Source organism: Catharus ustulatus, chromosome 10 (genome assembly GCF_009819885.2).
Source record: "Catharus ustulatus isolate bCatUst1 chromosome 10, bCatUst1.pri.v2, whole genome shotgun sequence".
NCBI lineage: Eukaryota > Metazoa > Chordata > Aves > Passeriformes > Turdidae > Catharus > Catharus ustulatus.
In genome coordinates, this window is record NC_046230.1 from 25370293 (window position 1) to 25391698 (window position 21406).

Below are 21406 nucleotides of genomic sequence, written 5' to 3' on the forward strand. Positions count from 1 at the left end.
AACTGAGAGCTAAGTGTTTTCTAAAATCACCAGCTAGCTCCACCTAGCACACAGACAGTTCACTATCTACATTCCAATAATGTAATTAACACCTAGTTCTGTTTTAGCATCAGGTAATTTACTATCTACATGCAAATAAAGTCCATTCTTCAACCAAAAATTCCAAAAATTAACAAAAGGATGCCTGAGAGATAACAGCACTGGCCTGTTTAGCATCTGAAAACCAGCTAAGAGCTGCTCCTGGAGAAGTTGAAGGTGTGAATGAAGATGTCTGGAGATAACCCTGGAAAAGGTCAGTCCTTACAAGAGAAAAGGGAGAGGCTTTGTGAATTTGAACTCCTCCCAGGCTCTGTAGGACTCAGACAACAAGGAGGGAAACAGGACTGTAAACACCTCAAATTGACAATAAGGTAACAGAATGGACAAACTCAACGCTCAATTCACCAGCACATCACTCTTGTAAAATGCAGGAACTGAAGAACCAAAATCTGAAGCTCAGGGAGCAGCTGGGTGGGCCCAGGCTGCAGAACACCTAACTGAAACCAACCCCAGGGTGATGCAGAAACAGCCAAATGCCTGCTCTGCTCAGCAGCTGTTCTTGGAAACAGCCCCAAGTGCTGTGAGTAGGAGATGTTCTGCAAATGAGAATCTGCATTTGGACATTTCTTTCCACAAGAATTCTGTGTGGGAGCACACTAGAAATGCTTTATTCCTGGGATTCATCCATCTGTGTGTTGCTGGATCCAGCATTCCTGAAGGGCACAGGATACTGCCTTGCTATGTTCATTCTGTTCATGACTTTGTCTTTCACATTTCCTGAGCTTTTTTAAATTAGGAATAAAACTTGGTAGAATTTTTTTCTAGCTCAGGTTGAGCCATGCCTGGCCAGCTGGATAACACAGAGTTTTCTGTGGATGTATGAATCCCCAAATGTTCCAGGAGATGAAGCAATCAGTGACACCCCCTTCCCTTCCCTCAGCCAAACATTCCTCATGTGGCACTTCAGTTTTAGTTCATCCTTCCCACTTTTGCTGTTAGCACTTTAGGAGCAGTCAGCACAGGGATGGTCAGCTCTTCTGACAGCACACAATGTTCCTGTGGGTCAGGGCCAAGCTGGAGGCTGCACAAAGGGGGAACCCCAAAGGCAGAGGTGGGAAGTGGCACAGAGCACCCTGAGCCTCTCCCACACTGCTGAGGGATGGAGCAGCAGCGTGGGTGGGTGCCAGGATGACACATGCCAGGCTCAGAAATGCCATCTGCCTCCCACTGCCAGGGATCCAGCCTGCTCAACTGTCAGGGACAATGCCACTGCACATCCCCTCCTCCTTCCCACTGCACATCCCCTGGTCTGTCCCACTGCCAGAGATAATCCCACTGCACTGGGATAATCCCACTGCACATCCCCTCACATCCCCTGCTCCCTCCCACTGCCAGGGATCCAGCCTGCTGAACTGCACTGGGATAATCCCACTGCACATCCCCTCACACACCCCTGCTCCTTCCCACTGCACATCCCCTGCTCCTTCCCACTGCCAGAGGTAATCCCACTGCACTGGGATAATCCCACTGCACATCTCCTGCTCCCTCCCACTGCCAGGGATCCAGTCTGCTCAACTGCAGGGACAATGCCACTGCACATCCCCTCACACAGCCCTGCTCTGGAATAATCCCACTGCACATCCTCTCTCATCCCCTGCTGCCTCCCACTGCCAGGGATCCAGCCTGCTGAACTGCCAGGGACAATCCCACTGCACATCCCCTCACATCCCCTGCTCCCTCCCACTGCTCTGGGATAATCCCACTGCACATCCCCTGCTCCCTCCCATTGCCAGGGATCCAGCCTGCTGAACTGCTCTGGGATAATCCCACTGCACATCCCCTCACATCCTCTGCTCCTTCCCACTGCTCTGGAATAATCCTACTGCACATCCCCTCTCTTCCTCTGCTCCCTCCCATTGCCAGGGATAATCCCACTGCACATTCCCTGCTCCCTCCCACTGCCAGGGATCCAGCCTGCTGAACTGCCAGGGATAATCCCACTGCACATTCCCTGCTCCCTCCCACTGCCAGGGATCCAGCCTGCTGAACTGCCAGGGATAATCCCACTGCACATCCCCTCACATCCCCAGCTCCCTCCCACTGCACATCCCCTGGTCTGTCCCACTGCCAGAGATAATCCCACTGCACTGGGATAATCCCACTGCACATCCCCTCACACACCCCTGCTCCCTCCCACTGCCAGGGATCCAGCCTGCTCAACTGTTCTGGGACAATCCCACTGCACATCCCCTCACATAGCCCTGCTCTGGAATAATCCCACTGCACATCCCCTGTTCCCTCCCACTGCCAGGGACAATCCCACTGCACATCCCCTCACATCCCCTGCTCCTTCCCACTGCCAGATATAATCCCACTGCACTGGGAAAATCCCACTGCACATCCCCTCACATCCCCAGCTCCCTCCCACTGCCAGGGATCCAGCCTGCTCAACTGTCAGGAATAATCCCACTGCACATTTCCTCACATCCCCTGCTCCTTCCCACTGCCAGATATAATCCCACTACACTGGGACAATCCCACTGCACATCCCCATACATCCCCAGTTCCCTCCCACTGCTCTGGGACAATCCCACTGCACATCCCCTGCTCCCTCCCACTGCCAGGGACAATCCCACTGCACATCCCCTCACATCCCCAGTTCCCTCCCACTACCAGGGACAATCCCACTGCACATCCCCTCACATCCCCAGTTCCCTCCCACTGCTCTGGGATAATCCCACTGCACATCCCCAGTTCCCTCCCACTGCTCTGGAATAATCCCACTGCTCTGGAATAATCTCACTGCTCTGGAATAATCCCACTGCTCATCCCCTCACACACCCCCAGTGTGTCCCCATGGCAGAGCCACTTTGGAGCTGCAGCTCAAGACTCCAGCTCACTGTCCCCCCTGGAAATGACAGCTTGATTGTCTTTATGTCGTGGTTCTTTTCCAAACAGTGCCTCTGATACTGCTTTTCCAAAGTGGTCAGTTCCAAACTGCTCCCAGAATAAATGCTGAGCAAGGCTGAAGCTATTCCTAGACATGACTTCATTCATGAGGTCCACAGGCACAAGAACCTTGACAATGCTAAAGAAGGAAACTGGAGCAGATGAGACCATTTCAAGACATCAAAAATGGGTCACATATGCCACACACTGAGCTGCCTTCACCGACAGCAAGTGCCACAGAAATCCAGCAATTCCCAGCTTTCAGAAATGATTGGCACCTCTTTTGGGGGCTGCATTCCAGTGGGAAGTGTCCCTGCCCATGGCAGGGCTTGGAGATGAGCTTTAAGGTCCCCTCCAACACAAATCACCCAGGGATTCTAGACCACATGGAGGGACTGATTTGTCTGGAAAATAACACAGATTATGGCTCCAATTTGAAGCCTCAGACACCACAGAATGTTTCAGGGAAAGCACAGCACACAGGAGAACTGGAAAGCCTCTCACTCACTCAGTTCTCACTCACAGGGAGAAGCTGCTCAGCTCATGTCATGCTCATCCAAAGGAGGTTTTCCTTTGTGTTTAAACAATTCCCAATCAGCTGATCCCAAACTCAATCCCTTCCTGCATGATAAATCACAAAAATCTGACACAAAGGTGTTTTGAGTCTATACACATGTAAGTGGCAACAATAAAATAAACAAAGCAAATCCTGCCAGGAAATGTCACTGCCCTCATTTAAATTCACCTATTAAATTTAGAGAAGTGAGAGCAGTAAAGACAAGTCATGTATTTTTAGAATATTTATCATTGCTGCTGTGCTTCAGCAGAGATTTGGTAAGAAACCTAATTGCCAAGTCACAAAGACAACAGCTTCCATTCTCCTGTCACAAGAGAACTTTTGCTTTTGGGTCACAGAGCCATTGCTCCTCTGACCTTGCTGCCTCACATTTCCAACAGCTTCTGAATGAGGATTTAGCCCAGATGCAAATTTAGGCACTTAAAAACAAAATCTGGAATTGCTTTATTTACTGTCAAATAAATAAAGTGGTGGGGAAGCATCTGTGACACATCCAGGGTATGAAGCTCTCACTGTACACAGAGTTCTGCCTGAAGCCACAGTTTGCCAGGGGCAGGGGCTTTAAAAAAGCAAAGTGTTCATTTGTTTTTTCATCATTCCACTGCCTAAACCAATGTCCTCTGTCATCCTAGTGGGGAGACAGATGGTCACTGGGCAGATTTCATTCCAAAATGACAGCATTCTTCCCATGCAAGCCAAAGCAAGAACAAAAAGACTTAATCACATCCCACCACAACACAACACAAATGGGAGGAAGGAAGAAACCTGGGCAAGTGCAGAGACAATGACAAATCTAAATCTTGAAAACATCTTCATTTTCCCCACAGTTTTATACAACTCTAAGCAAGCTCTTTATTAAAAAATATCACATGATGAGCAGCATTGGTTAATTACTGATGCTTTCTACAGAATCACAGAGAGGTTTGGGTTGGGAGGAACCTTAAAGCCCATCCAGTTCCACCCCACAGCAGGGCAGGGACATGGTGGCTTTAACCTGTTTTACAAAGAAACCAACCCTGACCTCCACTCCTGCTGAAGAGCCATCCTCAGCACACTTCTGGCAATGCCACCTAAGAGGCAAACTGCATTTCCCACCTGTGGAAGCAGGAACTGCTAAAAGCCTTTCAGGAGAGGCTCATCCCTGGGAGTGCCCAAGGCCAGGCTGGACAGGAATGAGCTGAGCTTTAAATCCTCTCCCAGCCCAAGGCATTCCATGATTCCATGATGAGGGAGGGCTGGGACCCTGCTGTGGCAGCTGGGGAGCTGCACACCTGCCCTCTGTGCTCAGGTATGGTACTCACAGGTGTTCCTGCTGCTCCCAGAGCTCCTGTGCTTCATCTGACAGGCTGGTGTGTCCCCAAGCCCAGCCTGGGAATCCCTGCAGGAGAGGGATTTCCAATCCTGCAGGAAGGTCTGGCCAGCAGAGCTGGGACTCCCATAGCTGCCAGCAGAAAACAAAATATCAACAGATCCTGTTAGCACACTGCATCAACACACTGTGAGTCTGAAAACCTGCTCTGTTCAGTCTTGGAAGTTTATTATGAGCTCAAAAAACACTCAAGTGTTGTACAAAGCTCTATCCTAGTGAATTCACTTTGATCATATTTAACCTCATTTAAATTTAATCTCATTTCCATGTAGCATGTCCTCATGGCATGCACCTGAATGTTTTCTTGGAAGCAGAGAACACTAGTAACTGGAAGGAAATAAATGGGGGAAATTACTTGGATTAAATTTTAGAAATATACATGCTTTGCTAAATGAAGTTTGCACCAAAACGTTGAAGATATGAAGAGAACTGGCAGTCCAGGGGACAGGAGTGCCATGGGGACAATGCCTGGCAAGCAGGATGTACCCTGGTGCAGGACACTGCTGTTCATCCCCAAAATCTCTGCAGGCTGTCACCACAAACTGCACAGGGAATGTGAAAAACAGGGAGAGGCAGGGAGGGCACTCTGCACTGCTGCCCGAGCTGGGGAGAGCAGGAATGCTGCTGAAAGCCTGAAAGAAAACACAAACACTGTGCTGTGGGAGCTGGGGTGGGGTTCACAGCAGGGAAAAGAGGAGAGCCAACAGGGCCGGTGGGCAATGGGAACAGAAACAGGAGAGCAAACAGGGACAGTGGGCACTGAAACAGGAGAGCCAGCAGGGCCAGTGAGCAGTGGGCACTGCTTCCCAAAACTGGGACACCCTGAGTGACCCCGGTCCGCAGGGACTCACCTGCCAAAGGCACAGGGGAGCAGGGCTACATCGGGATGGGATAATGGGATGGGATACAGGGATGGGATGGGATACAGGGATGGGATGGGATGGGATGGGATGGGATGGGATGGGATGGGATGGGATGGGATGGGATGGGGACGGGACCCTGCCGGGGTCAGGACTGGATAGTGCCAGGATCAGGACGGGACTGTGCCGGGATCAGGATGGAATCAGGCCGGGACCGTGCCAGGATCAGGCCCAGGACCGGGCCGGGACCGTGCCAGTACCGTGCCGGAGCGGGCCGGGGTCAGGCTGGGATCAGGATGGGATCAGGCCAGTGCCGTGCCGTGCCGTGCCGTGCCGTGCCGTGCCAGTACCGTACCGTGCTCGTGCCTGTCCCGTGCCGTGCCGTGCCAGTACCGCACCGTGCCAATACTGTGCCGTGCCGTGCCAGTACCGTGCCGTTCCGTGCCGTGCCAGTCCCGTGCCGTGCCGTACCGTGCCGTGCCCGTGCCAGTACCGTGCCAGTACCGTGCCAGTCCCGCGCTGTGCCGTACCGTGCCGTGCCGTACTGTACCGTACCGTGCCAGTACCGTACCGTACCGTTCCGTGCCGCGCCGCGCCGTACCGCACCGTACCGTACCGTGCCGCACCGTGCCAGTCCCGTGCCAGTACCGTGCCGTGCCGCCCCGCCCCGTTCCGTGCCGTGCCGCACCGTGCCGCCCGCGCTCCGGAAGCGCTCCCCGCCGCCGGCCCGCCCCGCTCCCTGACCCGGAGGCGCTCGGCCGCGCTGACGCTGCCTTGTCCCGGTCCCGCCGCCTTGTCCCGGTCCCGCCATGGCTCCCAAGGGCGGCCCCGGCCGGCAGCAGTCCGAGGAGGATCTGCTGCTGCAGGACTTCAGCCGCAACCTCTCGGCAAAGTCCTCCGCGCTCTTCTTCGGCAACGCCTTCATCGTGTCCGCCATCCCCATCTGTGAGCGAGGCCGTGAGGGGAGAGGAGATGGGAGAGGGGATCGGGGAGTGTGGGGGAGAAAAGTGCCCTGGAACAGGGGATCAGAGCCGGAGGGGTCGGGGCATTGGGGAGAGGGCCCGGCTGCGCTCCCTGTGGGATCCGGGGTGCGGGGTTGGTCTGAGCTGTGGGATCCTGGATCTGGGCCCTGTGGGATCCTGGTTCCAGCGCTGTGGGACCCCGGTTCCATCCCTGTGGGACCCTGATTCCAGCCCTGTGGGATCCTGATTCCAGCCCTGTGGGATCCTGGTTCTATCTCTGTGGGATCCCGGTTCCAGCCCTGTGGGACCCCGGTTCTAGCTGTGTGGGACCCCGGTTCCATCCCTGTCCTGTCCCGGTTCCAGCCCTGTGGGATCCCGGTTCTAGCTGTGTGGGATCCCGGTTCCAGCCCTTTGGGATCCTGATTCCAGCCTTGTGGGATCCCGGTTCCATCCCTGTGGGATCCCGGTTCCAGCCCTGTGGGATCCCGGTTCCATCCCTGTGGGACCCCGGTTCCAGCCCTGTGGGATCTCGGTTCCATCCCTATCCTATCCCGGTTCCAGCCCTCTCGGTCTCGGTTCCATCCCTATCCGATCCCGGTTCAATCCCTATCCTATCCCGGTTCCATCCCTATGCGATCCCGGTTCAATCCCCGTCGGTTCCATCCCTATCCGATCCCAGTTCCATCCCTATCCAATCCCGGTTCCATCCCTATCCGATCCCAGTTCCGTCCCTATCCGATCCCGGTTCCATCCCTATCCGATCCCGGTTCCATCCCTCTCGGTCCCGGTTCCTTCCCTATCCGATCCCAGTTCCGTCCCTATCCGATCCCGGTTCCATCCCTATCCGATCCCGGTTCCAGCCCTGTGGGATCCCAGTTCCATCCCTATCCTATCCCAGTTCCATCCCCTCCCCTCCCGGTTCCATCCCTGTCCTATCCCGGTTCCATCCCTATCCGATCCCGGTTCCATCCCTATCCGATCCCGGTTCCATCCCTATCCGATCCCGGTTCCAGCCCTCTCGGTCTCGGTTCCATCCCCTCCCATCCCGGTCCCATCCCCGCCCGGCCGGCAGGGCTCGTTACTGACGTGTCACTCTGCCGTGCTCTCACAAATCCCCTTCCAGCCGCGCAAAGCTCATTTCCCCCTTCCTTCCAAAGTATTTTTAATGCGGCTGGAAAACCCCCAAGTGGTTTTGGAGGAGCTGGCTCTGCTCAGGGCAGGGGCTGTGGAATTGCAGAGCTCAGATCCTGTGTGGGGCTCCAGTAAGGGACGATTTCTTGGAGAGAAACTGCTGGAATACCATTCCTGCTTTTTTCTAAGGGCTTTACTGGAGAATATGGCACATGGATCTTGTTCAGTCTGCAGTCCTGTACAGCGTCATGACCCTCATCAGTACCTATCTCGTGGCTTTTGCATATAAAAACGTCAAGTTTGTCCTCAAACACAAGTAAGTTTGATGCCTGTTTGAATTTATCATTTAATAATTTACCAACATTTACTGCTGTAGTGTTTTATTAATGAAAATGCCTGGAATGTTACTCCAGGAAAGTGTTTTGCACAGAAGTATCTCCTAATTGGTTCCTGTTGTTCTCTTGTAATTATAGTTAAATCTTGTCAGCTAAGAGTATGGTGGTGAATTCCATAAATAAATCCATATAAATCCATAAATAAATCCCTAAGTAAATCTACCATCATGCTTGCTGGGTATCACCACAAATTATTTTTAAATTGTAAATTATATTACTTATTATGGGAATTATATTACTTGCTATTTTATATAATTGCTATTATTATTTCTTGTTGTCCCTTCACCTTGGCCAGCATCTTGGCTAGTTTACATTCTTCACTGTACATAAAAGTTCCTGCAGTGCCAGGGTGGGCAGAGGGTTTTTCTCATTTTTGAAGTGTGACATGAGTGCTGGTGTTACAGAGTAGCCCAGAAAAGGGAAGATGCTGTGTCCAAGGAGGTGACTCGCAAGCTGTCCGAGGCTGACAACAGGAAGATGTCCCGCAAGGAGAAGGATGAAAGGTGATCTCTGTCCTCATCCTCCTCCCCTGGTTGTAGGATTGTCTTTAATGTCTGTAAGGTTCTAGCTGGGGCTGTGCCTGGCACTGCTTTTTCTGTGTTCTGCCCATGCCAGGGGGTGGAGTGGGATGAGATTTAAGGCCCCTCCCAGCTCAAACCATTCCAGGATTTTCTGATATCCATTTAAATATATCTGAAATTTCATCTCCACGTGCTCCTAGGATTCTTTGGAAGAAAAATGAAGTTGCAGACTATGAAGCAACAACTTTCTCCATCTTCTACAACAACACCCTCTTTCTGGTCCTGGTCATCATCGCTTCCTTTTTTGTGCTGAAGAACTTCAACCCCACTGTGTATCCTTTGCCCACCCTAAACCCACAGCCCCACTCCTCTAAGCTGTCACTACTAGCTGTAGTTGCTGCTATTCCTCTGTTGGTAAGGTAGTACAGCAGCTTAGAATGTTGAAATAAAAATAAAGAGTTTACCAAAGAAAAGTCTCCCAATCACATAAATGTGACAGGAGATATTTTAAGGATATTGCTTGGGCACTGTGCAGGAATTCTGCTGGCTTTGCTGTTTCCTTTGTCATTTTGGAGCTCAGTTCCCTGCAGAACACTGTGTCAGTGTTGGCTGCCAGGAGCTCTTCCCTGACAGGATATCTCCAGTAACTCACCAGTAAAATGTTTTGTTCCTGAAGGATGTTAGTATTAGTAGAAATAAATAGTTACTAAATAAATTAGTATTACCAACAAGGCAGTTAACTCAGGATCTGCATTTATAAAACTTGTATGAGAACAGGTTTAACTTTATGTGTGTGTGTGAATTCTGAAGGTGAGTTCTGAAGTTCCAGGTTGCAATATTCCAGTTTTACAACTACAGAGAAAAGGCCCATTTCAATTTCTTCCTTTTCCTAAAACTCCTGCCAAATGTTGTGTACCAGAGAAGGATCCTGACAATTCCTTAACCTGCTCCCTGCAGAAACTACATCCTTTCTATCAGTGCTTCCTCAGGGCTGATTGCTCTGCTGTCCACAGGATCCAAGTAGGCAGAAACCCCTCAGCAGTTCCTGTGAGAGGCTTCAGCTGCCATGAAAATGCCTAAGGGTGGAATAGGAATTTTTTTTTTTAGCATGAGGAAAATGTGGGGAGGGTTTGAATCCAAACTGGTTGAATTATATTGACTTTACATGTATTTGATATTGGAGTTACTCAGTTTTGTTGTTTTTTTTTACCCAGCCAGGAGAGGGATGGGGTGTGAGCTGTGAGCAGACATCACCTTTCTGCAGCTCCACCCTGGGGACAATCCATTTATCCTTGTAACTTGAGAAGTTGGAATAAAAAGGAGCTTTTTTTGCCATTTGATTCCTTGTATTTTCATTCTTCTTTTTTTTTTTAAAAATGGGGATTTTCATATCTAGGTTTGTCAACTCTTTCTGCTTCCAGAAGAGAGAGATTTCTACAATCTAACATACTCCTGAGAAGCACTCTTCATTTTTTAGTAGCTTGGAGTCAAGACAAAACCTAAATCTCCTAGGAAAACACTTCTGAAGTGGTTTGAATGTACTTACTTGTTTCATTAATCCTCAAAGTTGTAAATAAATAAAAACCCCTGCCAGTCTCCCTGCACAGCTTAAGAAAAATACTTTATCTGGCTTTTAATAATGGGTTTATCAGACAATCCTGTGCCTTCTTTTCTGGCTAGCACTGGAGCAGCTGTTCTTAAATACCAAACTCTGCTGATATTAATGGAATTCTAGTTACAGATCCTGCCATTACAGACTTGGGATCCTAAGAGAAGAAAGAGAAAGTTTATAATCAGATTTAATGTAGCAATTACTCTGCTAATCTTGGCTTCAATGAGATTAAATGGAAAATAGAGGAAAATAGAGAATGTGAGGAGCAGGAGACAGGAATGGCTCTATTTCTGACAAATTCAAGTACTTTTGGTCAGTTAATACTCTAATTAACTGTCTTCTCTCAAAATACATGGATTTTGCTTTATCCCTTCTGCCTGACTGTTCACTGGAAGGACATTGCATAAATGGAATGTGCTGCCTGCCTTGGACAATTCCCCTTTCCTTGGCCTCACTTCTGAGGGATGGAATTGATGGGTTTTAGGCTGAGTATTTAATTCACATAAAGCAGATTTTTAACAAACCTCTCCAAATCAGAGCACAAAGCCAGGCTGGCTGCTCTGGGAGCTCTTTGATCTCATTGTTTTCCTCTGTTCTCAGAACCCCCAGTTCTGAATTCAAACCCTTGAACAGTGTTATACCCACTCTCCTGGCAGGGCTGGGAGGCTCAGGTGTGTTTACACCTTTAGCAGGTGTGTTTTCCAGAAAATCTGCTGTCTGGAGAGTGCCTGGGAGCAGCTGTCATTGCTGTCAGCTCACTGAGTCTTTTATTCCCAGCTTTTCATCTTCTCCCAGGGATTTTTTGGTATTGACAGTTGCTGAGGCCTGGAGCTCAGTGAGTGTCAGAATTTTCCTGGACAGGGAACACAGCACTGACAGCCTGAAACAAAAGCAGGTGGGTGGGTGGGCTGGGTTGTGTTCTGCAAAAAAAAAATCATCTTGAGCCTTCACAGAAAAGTTTGTGACGTTTTTTTGGTTGGTATTTGGATTTTTGTTCACTTTTTCAGTTTGTTTTTTCCCACTGTCCCAGGCTGCTCCAACCCTGCCTGGGACACTTCCAGGCATCCAGGGGCAGTCACAGCTGCTCTGGGAATTCCATCCCAGCCCCTCCCCACCCTCCCAGGGAACAATTCCTTCCTAAAACCCCATCCATCCCTGCCCCCTTCAGCTTCAGGCCAGGACAGACCTTACCTGGGGCTGCTGTGCTGCTTGGGGACTGCCAGCAGCACCTTGGGGCCAGCCCTGCTCCCTCCTGGGCACAGCTGGGAAGGTCCCCTGTGGAACAGCTGGGAAGATTCCCTGGGCACAGCTAGAATGGTTCCCTGGGCACAGCTGGGAAGGTTCCCTGAGCACAGCTGGAATGGTCCCCTGGGCACAGCTGGAATGGTCCCCTGGGTACAGCTGGAATTGTTCCCCTGAGCACAGCTGGAATGGTTCCCCTGGGCACAGCTGGAATGGTTCTCTGGGTACAGCTGGAAAGGTTCCCTGAGCACAGCTGGGAAGGTCCCCTGTGGAACAGCTGGAAAGGACCCCCATGGAACAGCTGGGAATTGTCCCCTGGGCACAGCTGGAATGGTTCCCTGTGGAACAGCTGGAATGGTTCCTTGTGGAACAGCTGGAATGGTTCTCTGGGTACAGCTGGAAAGGTGCCCTGGGCACAGCTGGAATGGTTACCTGTGGAACAGCTGGAATGGTCCCCTGTGGAACAGCTGGAAAGGACCCCCATGGAACACCTGGGAATTGTCCCCTGGGCACAGCTGGAATGGTTCCCCTGAGCACAGCTGGAATGGTTCTCTGGGTACAGCTGGAATGTTTGCCTGGGCACAGCTGGAATGGTTCCCTGTGGAACAGCTGGAACAGTCCCCTGTGGAACACCCCCCCCTCCTCAGCAGAGAGCCCTGCTGGCCCAGAGCAGCCCTGGGGTCAGGAACAGGCCTGCAGCTGGCAGGGTAGATGCACAAAATGCTTTTATTGTGTCCAAGCAGAATTCCAGTCAGACTGCATTTCTCATGTACAGCAGAGTCATCGACACACACCACAGCTTCAAACACAGGAGGAGACCACTCAGGCGTGGGGGCTGCTCACCTGGCCCAGGTGAGGCTGCAGGGTGGGGAGGGTACAGGGGTCCTACAAAGACTGTACAGAGCTGTAGCCCAGCAGGGAGGGGAGAAATACAGACTGAAATCAGAGGAGCGTGGTACAGAGCAAATCCATGGGGAGATACAACGGGGGGCTTGAGCTGGGCAAACTCAGATGGAAATCCTTCCTGTCAACTCCTGTAAATGCTGACAAAAATCTGTTTAAAATGTGTCTGTGCATTTCCTCATCCCCTGTTCCAAAGCAAGTGAAAGCAGGTTTAGCTTTTTGGAGTCTGTACCTGATTGTTCCTGCAGTTCTCAGCAGCTACAGATTGTATATATTTATAGTATCTATATCCTTAAAAGCTCCTGAATATTGAAATTTGCAGTAGCTCTGTCTACAAGCAGGCAGAAGTAAAGGCAGGTTCCTATAGATGCAAAACCCAATATTTAATCATGGCTTTTCTTGGTTTAAGGTTTATGGAGAAGTAGAACTCTGCAGAGTTGTGTTCAGTAACCTGACATGCGTGGTTGAGCACTCCACAGCTGGAACAGCTGCCAAATGAGGAGCTGAGCTATCTCATTGCTAACTAGTTCTGTCTTACAGCCTTTATTCAACTACAAAGAAATCCTAGAGCTTATATTCAGCATAAAAAAGCAAAGTTTAGGCTTGCCCCTTCCATCTGTTAACCTGAATAAACTTTATAGTTGAGATTTCCCAAACATGGTTTTATTAAAACCTGAAGTTGTGTCTGGCTTTTCTTCATTGAAAAAATAGATCTGTACATCCTTCTTTAATTACCAAGTACCTGAAGGTTATAAATTATTTCTTTTTTTTTTTTTTTTGCTTTACAAGTGTTTGTCACAGCACAAGCATGAGGTGCAAAGAGTAAAGTAAAAATCAATGAACTCGGTCAAGAAGGTAAGAAAATACAAGGTTATTCTTGGTTAGAAGAGAGATCAACTGTGCTTTTAAATTCACTGCAGAGTAGTAGCAAGAGCACACACCTCGAAGGATCCAGTGACAGTAGACACCGAGCAGCAAGTGCTGAATGATTCTCATGAGAGTAACTCAGGGCTGTACTGGAGTACAGAGCACTTCTAAACCATGCAGTCCAGGAAATTCATGCATTGCATTAGGATCTGTAGTCCTTCTTGCTGTAGGGCTTGTTGCCCAGGATATTATCTATTTCATTTACAATATGGGATGTCATCTTTGGAAGGACCTGGGGGTGGAAGAAAGCGAAGTTCAGTCAAGAGAGCTCCAAAATGAAACCCAGATTTTATCCAAGTACACTTCCTCTGGGGTTTTGTGTGACAGATATTAAGCATGCATCTAATAACTTTCTCCCTCAAATGAAAAACCACTGGAATATCTTTACTCAGTGATAATCACAGCACAGCCTCTCAGCTTTCTGGGTGGAATTCTGCTTGGCTGCACTGGGACACGAGCTGGTGGCAAGGACAGCAGAGGAAGAGAAAGCTCTGACTCTTCTTTTTGGGGAAAAACAACAGGGGATTGTTAAGGTGGGAGTAGGGACATGTGACAGCACAGAATCTGTCACAACATCCTGGAATCCCTTGCATTTTCAGGTTCTGAAAGCTGCTGATGCCACTGCCTGCAGTGACCCCAAGCCATGGTGACACCAGGATGGGCCTGGTTAAAGGAGCAGAGAGACAAAACCTCAATGTTGTCCCCAGGAAAAGGAGGGTGCTGGTGTGGAGGTGCCACCCCTGCCTCACCTGGATGGCTCCCAGGTTCTCGATCAGCTGCTCGGGGTTGGAGGATCCCAGGAGCACGGAGCTCACGCCCTCGTTCCTCAGGCACCATGCTGGGGACAAAGCACAGGGTCAGAACACACATGGGCTCACATTGCTCCACTCCCTCATCTTCCACAGAGCCTCTGCTTGGAAATAATCTCATTATTTGTCTAACTCTGCCCCGCTGGCACCGCCAGGAGGGAGACACAAAGACCAAACATCAAACCCCACCAAGCCTGCTCCCTGCCCAGCACTTCTCCTGACTGTGGGTTTGGGTTTTCCCATCCCAAGGATTCAGTGCTGGGATGTTGAACCAGGATCACCTTTCTGACACACTGTGGCATTTTCCAGCCTCAGCTCTCAGCAGCATAAAGATGATTGTTAGGAAAAAAAAGCCCAAAAGTAATTTTGAGCAGCATTCTCTTGTCTGCCAGCCCAGCACCATGGAGCTGATGGTTTAATGGGGAAGGGAATGTCCAGGGAAACAGGGAGGTGGGACCCCAGGGGATGCCCAAGGCACTCTGACCCTGTGGGTCACAGCCTGGTGCTGTTTAAATCCTGGTTTAATTAATTGCTGTGGCTGCCCCTGGCTCCCTGGCAGTGCCCAGGCCAGGCTGGCGGGGTTTGGAGCACCCTGGGTTAGTGGAAGGTGTCCCTGCCCATAGCAGGGGCTGGAACAAAATGGCCTTTAAATTCCTTTCTAAACCAAACCAAACCCAACCCAATCCCAACCCAACCCAACCAGACCCAACTCAACCCAAACCCAACCCAAACCACTCCAGGATCAATAACTCCAATTTTAAATAACAAATACATCTCTAACTATGTTCCCAAACACATTTTCTGTGCCAGCCCCTCCCAAGGAGCCCAGGGCAGGGACCCACCGACAGCCAGCTGTGGCAGCGTGCAGCCCAGGCGCTCGGCGATGGGGGACAGGTCCTTGAGCTTCCCCTGCTGCTTCCTGCCCTCCTCGCTGATGATCTTCTCCTTCAGCCACTGGTAGCACTGCAGAGCAACCACAGCACGTCAGCCTGGCAGCTTTCATCCTCCCAAAGGGGGGGTTTGAGGCAGTTTGTAATTATAATCTATAAATGTGTATAAATAGCAGCGCTTGCAAAGCCACGTCCAGCCCACAGGGTCACAGAGGCTGTGACACAGAACTTGGCTACCCACAGCCACGAGGGCAGGGCCAGAATCTCCTCAGCTCTCTGGTTTTATTCTCACTCCAGAGCCTGGAATCTCCCCAGTTGTCTTTTTGGGAAAAGAAGCCATAATCCCCAGTAAGAATAAAATCAGGAGAATTGTGGAGAAACCAAGTTGTGGTGACACCTGAATGCCCAAACTGTTAGAGATGGCAGCTCTCAGCAGCCCATGGGTTTTCAGTGGGCTTGCCCTTGGCTTGGGGGTGTCTGGAGGGGGTGCTGGGATCACTGGAGGGATACTGGGGATCACTGGAGGGATGCTGGGATCACTGGGGTGATGCTGGGATCACTGAGGGGATACTGGGATCACTGGAGGGATGCTGGGATCACTGGAGGGGATGCTGGGGATCACTGGAGGGACGCTGGGGATCACTGGAGGGATGCTGGGATCACTAGAGGGATAACTGGGATCACTGGGGGGATGCTGGGATCACTGGAGAGATGCTGGGGATCACTGGAGGGATAACTGGGATCACTGGAGGGGATGCTGGGATCACTGGAGGGGATGCTGGGATCACTGGAGGGATAACTGGGATCACTGGAGGGATAACTGGGATCACTGGAGGGATAACTGGGATCACTGGAGGGGATGCTGGGATCACTGGAGGGGATGCTGGGATCACTGGAGGGGATGCTGGGGATCACTGGAGGGGATGCTGGGATCACTGGAGGAATACTGGGGTCACTGTGGGATGCTGGGGAGCGCTGCAGGGATAACTGGGATCACTGGAGGGGATGCTGGGATCACTGGAGGGGATGCTGGGATCACTGGAGGGATAACTGGGATCACTGGAGGGATGCTGGGATCACTGGAGGGGGTGCTGGGATCACTGAGGGGATACTGGGGATCACTGGAGGGGATGCTGGGATCACTGGAGGGATACTGGGGAGCACTGGAGGGATAACTGGATCACTGGAGGGATAACTGGGATCACTGGAGGGATGCTGGGGGGCTGAGCAGCCCCACAGCCTGTGCTGGTACCCAGGGAAACGATGCCCAAGCCTGTCTGTGTGGTTTGGGGAGCTGGAAGCGGCAGCAGAGCTGCATCCATCCATGCTCAGACTCTGTGACCTTGGAGGTCTTTTCCAACCTCAGTAACCCCAGGATGATCATCAGGCAGGAGCCTGGAGCAGCACAGAGCCCCTGGCTGGTGCTGCTGCCCTTGGTGCAGGGTGGGGACAGCCCCTAGAGCTGCCCCAAACCCCCAGCTCTGCACAGGAAACCATCCTGATCCACATTCTGCTGCTCTTGGGATGGAGTGCGGTTTCCAGAGGAGCTGAGTTTCTCCATCCCTGATTCCCTTTCCCCTCCCTCCCTCCCAGCCCCAGCAGAGCAGGAATACCTTGAGAGAAGCCCTGGAGCTCTCAGGGACGCCGTTGCCGTATTTCCCTGAGATGATGCCACAGGCCAGGGGTGACCAGGTCATGGCTCCCACCCCTGCACAGAGCACAGGAGGGCACTCAGGGGGGCACAGAGCAGCACAAACCCCCTGCAGCCCAAAGCTCAGCCAGGAGCAAAGCTCAGGCTGCTGTCCTATGGCCAGGGGCAGCAGGGCTCAGCTGCTCAGTCCCTCAGAGGTGGTAAGGATTTATTTCACTTAATGGGCCACATGGATCTCAGGAGCAGCCAAGCCAGTTAATACTGACTAGGTTTATTAATTTAAATATATACATATTTCTATATTATATGTATATTATATATATAATTATATATATTTATACTTCTGTATTATACTGTATTTTAAATATTATATAATACAATTACTAAACATAACGTAATAGTTATAATATAAATAATATATATAACACTATATATATCACTATATAAAACATAACATATAAAACACAATGTATAAAACACAATGTATAAAACACAATGTATAAAACACAATGTATAAAACACAATGTATAAAACACAATGTAATACCTTATATAATTTCTATATTTATATTATATATAATATTAAACTTTAGTTATTAATAACTATAATTATTAGAATATAATTATATATAATATTCATTCTCATTATATTTTAACTAATAAATAAATATATTAATTATATAATTATTATAGTATATATTATAAGTATAATAGTATGATTATTACATTATTAAATATATTAATTACATAATTAATTATAATTTATCAAATAGTTATATATAATATTGATATATTTAGATATTATTATTATTATTATTGTTATTGTTATTATATAATAGTATTATCAGTGCTTCTTCACCAGAAGCACAGTAAGCTGTTTTTTTCTTTTCTGTCACTGGACAGAGCCTTGGTTTTGTCCCTGGTCCCACCTGGAGCCCCAGCCCAGCTCCCTGTCCCGCTGGGAGTGCCCGGCAGGGCAGGGCTGGCTCAGACTCACCGATTTTGTGGTACAGCTCTGGCAGCTGCACCTCCACCTTCTCCCTCTGGAACAGGTGGTACTCAGCCTGCTCACACACGGGAGGGATCATGTTAAACTGCCGGGCCACCGAGTAGGCTTCCTGCAGGGAGGGCAGGGACACGTCAGGAGAGGGAAATGTGAATGGGAATAATGGAAATGGGAATAATGGGAATGGGAATAATGGAAATGGGAATGTCCTGCAGGGAGAACAGGGACACGTCAGGAAAGGGAAATGTGAATGGGAATTGAAATGGGAAAAATGGAAATGGAAATGGGAATGGGAAATGTCCTGCAGGGAGAGCAGGGACACGTCAGGAAAGGGAAAAAATGGGAATTGAAATGGGAAAAATGGAAATGGAAATACGAATGTCCTGCAGGGAGAGCAGGGACACGTCAGGAAAGGGAAAAAATGGAAATGGGAATAATGGGAATAATGGAGATGGGAATGGGAATAATGGAGATGGGAATGGGAATAATGGAACTGGGAATGTCCTGCAGGGAGAGTGCAGGAACACATCAGGAAATGGGAATAATGGGAATGGGAATAATGGAAATGGGAATAATGGGAATGGGAATAATGGAAATGGGAATAATGGAAATGGGAATAATGGAAATGGGAATAATGGAAATGGGAATAATGGAAATGGGAATAATGGAAATGGGAATAATGGAAATGGGAATAATGGAAATGGGAATAATGGAAATGGGAATAATGGAAATGGGAATAATGGAAATGGGAATGTCCTGCAGGGAGAGTGCAGGAACACGTCAGGAAAGGGAAATAATGGAAATGGGAATGATGGAAATGGGAATGAATGGGAAATGTCCTGCAGGGAGAGTGTGCCTCTCCCTTTGCTTGAATAAAGTAAAAGGACTTCTGTGTCTCCTTTTTGGACATAAACCTGTGGTGTTTGTGGATTAATTTTCCTGGCAGCCCTTACCATGGACATGACCCCGTGGTGGTTGTGGCTGAATTTTGGATCAGTGCCAGGATTTGGGACCCTCACCACAGACAGGACCCCAGGTGTTTTGGCTGAATTTGGGACCCTTGCCATGGACATGACCCCTGATGTTTGTGCCAGGATTTGGGACCCTCACCATGGACATGACCCCAGGTGTTTGTGCCAGGATTTGGGACCCTCACCATGGACATGACCCCCGGTGTTTGTGCCAGGATTTGGGACCCTCACCATGGACAGGACCCCCGGTGTTTTTGCCAGGATTTGGGAGCCTCACCATGGACAGGACCCCCAGTGTTTGTGCCAGGATTTGGGACCCTCACCATGGACAGGACCCCCAGTGTTTGTGCCAGGATTTGGGACCTCACCATGGACACAACCCCAGGTGTTTGTGCCAGGATTTGGGACCCTCACCATGGACAGGACCCCAGGTGTTTGTGCCAGGATTTGGGAGCCTCACCATGGACACAACCCCCAGTGTTTGTGCCAGGATTTGGGAGCCTCACCATGGACAGGACCCCCAGTGTTTGTGCCAGGATTTGGGACCCTCACCATGGACAGGACCCCAGGTGTTTGTGCCAGGATTTGGGAGCCTCACCATGATCTCCATGGCACTCCAGCGGGACGTGCCCCAGTACATGGCCATGCCCTGGTTGATCACGTGCGTCATCGCCCGCACGATTTCTGAAAGAGTTCAAACAAAAAAAGAGTGTGAGCAGTGCCCAGAGGCCACCAAACCCACCTCCAAACACCCCACACACAGTGCTGAGCTCCTGCTGTGCTCTCCTGCCCATCTTCAGTGCAAACATCAAGAGATTGGCCCTGCAGCTGGTTAAAAACTGCTTTTTAAAAACTGCTTTTCCCTACCACAGCCTTAGGAGAAAACTTCTTTCAAAATGGAACACAAGAGGGCAGCACAGTGGAAAAATAAACTTCAAAATAAATTGGGTTTTTTTTAAAAAAAAATCAACCTTGCTGCCTGAAAGCAGATATCTGGGTCTGCCTGTTCTGGCAGGAATGCTGGGGACAGAGCTGCAGGAATGGATGGCTGAGCCCTGCTCCAGCCTGGCACCCTCAGGTGTCACCCCTGCAGTGCCAGGCTCCTCCTCGTGTCTGGGGTGTGGAGCTCCCAAAGCCACACACAGCAGGACAGGATCCTGGATTTATCCCTCAGACCTCCCTGCCTGCCTGGGGTGAAAAAACCCTCCTGGACTTTGGTTTAATGGAATCCCAGAGTGGTTTGGGCTGCAAGGGGTGGTAAAGCTCATCCAGCCCCACCCCTGCCATGGCAGGGACACCTCCCACTGTCCCCAATGTCCCATTGTTCTTGGGCACTGCCAGGGATCCAGGGGCAGCCCCAGCTGCTCTGGGCACCCTGTGCCAGCCAGGAATTCCTTCCCAAGGTCCCACCCATCCCTGCCCTGTGTCACAGTCCCCAGGAGCCAAAGCCACCTGCCCTGGCTGTGGTGACAAAACCCTATTTTTGCAGCACAGACACAACCACTGCCCACAACACAGGAAAAATGAGCTAAACCCTCTGAGAAAGGAAATAAAACAATTCTGGGGCGTCTCATGGCCAGCTGGCACTGCCACAGCTCCCTGGGCTCTTTCCATGGGAGAGCCAAGGAGGTGACACTGCCCACCTGCCCCAGCAGCTCTGAGCACCCCAAACCCTCTGGAGGGACCCCAAACCCCTCTGGAGGGAACCCAAACCCCTCTGGAGGGACCCCAAACCCCTCTGCAGGGAACCCAAACCCCTGTGCTCGCTCTGGGATCAGGGCTGCAGGCACTGCTGCCTTTCCATGGCTCCATCCTCGTCCTACTGGTGGCAGGGGGGAAGCAGGAGCTGGTGCCAAGCTGAGAACGCTCCTGCAGGCTCTGACAGCAGCTCCATTTATAACCTGCAGGGCTGGGGCTCGTGTGACACACAGACCTGCCTTAAACCCAGCACTAATCCAGGGATTCAGGCTAATTCATCCCAGGGAATGAGGCAGTGGAAATAAAGAGCCCAGACAGCATTAAAGGCAGCACTGGGATGTAAAGGAAACTTCCAGTTCTTGCTGAAAAAATATCAGTTCATTTCAGTGAAGTGTAAATATAGAATCAAAGACTGGTTGGGGTTGTAAGGAATCTTAAAGATCATCTTTTTCCAATGCCTTGCCAAGGGCAGGGACAGCTTCTACCTGACCTCCAGAATACAACTGATGAGCAATTTCAACCTACTCCCTCTGAATATTTAATTAAAAATTGTTTTTCATTTCCTACCAGCATCAGTCTAAGCCTGTAAGTGATCCTTCCCTTCCTCCCTCCCTCCTCAGCATCTTCTCCCTGGGTTTAGTTTTCTATTTTTGCCCTGCCACCATTTCAGAGTTCTGAAAAACATTTCGTCACACGCCTCTTACACATCTCAGCCCGTGGTTGTTTTCATTTCCCCAGCCTCTACTCCTTTCAAAAAAAACAAACCAAAACCCAAGTCAGCTCGGAAAATGTATATAAATATATCTAGATAGATATGTTCTTGTTTAGAGAGCCAGAGGACAGTGATGGGATTTGGGAAGAGCACATGCCCAGATCTCTTGTCCTGCCAGCTGGA

The 21406-nt window shown here is 50.1% G+C and overlaps 3 protein-coding genes across 6 annotated transcripts in view; 1 reads left to right on the plus strand and 2 right to left on the minus strand.

The window, feature by feature from the left end:
• LOC117000706 (TCDD inducible poly(ADP-ribose) polymerase) overlaps positions 1-6453 on the minus strand; it is a 29077-nt gene extending 22624 nt beyond the window's left edge. The window contains exons 1-2 of one of the 3 annotated variants that reach the window (XM_033068623.1): positions 6411-6453; positions 4867-5006 (exon numbers count right to left, since the gene is read on the minus strand). In XM_033068623.1, the coding sequence (XP_032924514.1) occupies positions 4867-4903 (37 nt within the window). In that variant the 5' untranslated portion in view covers positions 4904-5006; positions 6411-6453. Of the gene's footprint in view, positions 1-4866; positions 5871-6149; positions 6211-6410 lie in introns of those variants that run through there. The other 2 variants (XM_033068622.1, XM_033068624.1) reach the window with 2 other exon arrangements.
• A 29-nt stretch (positions 6454-6482) lies between these two features.
• Positions 6483-10143, plus strand: SSR3 (signal sequence receptor subunit 3). Its single transcript, XM_033068625.1, has 5 exons — positions 6483-6739; positions 8077-8203; positions 8687-8785; positions 9004-9135; positions 9761-10143. Exons 1-5 carry the CDS (start codon positions 6604-6606, stop codon positions 9825-9827), a joined length of 561 nt encoding a protein of 186 aa, XP_032924516.1. The 5' UTR covers positions 6483-6603; the 3' UTR covers positions 9828-10143.
• Positions 10144-12365: 2222 nt separating this feature from the next.
• The window catches only part of KCNAB1 (potassium voltage-gated channel subfamily A regulatory beta subunit 1), a 64951-nt gene continuing 55910 nt past the window's right edge, over positions 12366-21406 (minus strand). For both annotated transcript variants that reach the window (XM_033069117.2, XM_033069118.2), the window contains exons 9-14: positions 19412-19497; positions 17834-17954; positions 16800-16894; positions 15139-15259; positions 14237-14325; positions 12366-13719 (exon numbers count right to left, since the gene is read on the minus strand). In XM_033069117.2, coding sequence (XP_032925008.1) covers positions 13630-13719; positions 14237-14325; positions 15139-15259; positions 16800-16894; positions 17834-17954; positions 19412-19497 — 602 coding nt within the window. In that variant the 3' untranslated portion in view covers positions 12366-13629. The remainder of the gene's footprint in view (positions 13720-14236; positions 14326-15138; positions 15260-16799; positions 16895-17833; positions 17955-19411; positions 19498-21406) is intronic.

Excerpts from the sequence above, each read along its gene's own strand:
- SSR3 (XM_033068625.1), top strand. The coding sequence starts at position 6,604 with ATGGCTCCCAAGGGCGGCCCCGGCCGGCAGCAGTCCGAGGAGGATCTG. Across the intron at positions 8,204-8,686 it reads AAGTTTGTCCTCAAACACAA|AGTAGCCCAGAAAAGGGAAG; the intron begins GTAAGTTTGATG and ends CTGGTGTTACAG. Across the intron at positions 9,136-9,760 it reads AAGAACTTCAACCCCACTGT|AAACTACATCCTTTCTATCA; the intron begins GTATCCTTTGCC and ends TGCTCCCTGCAG.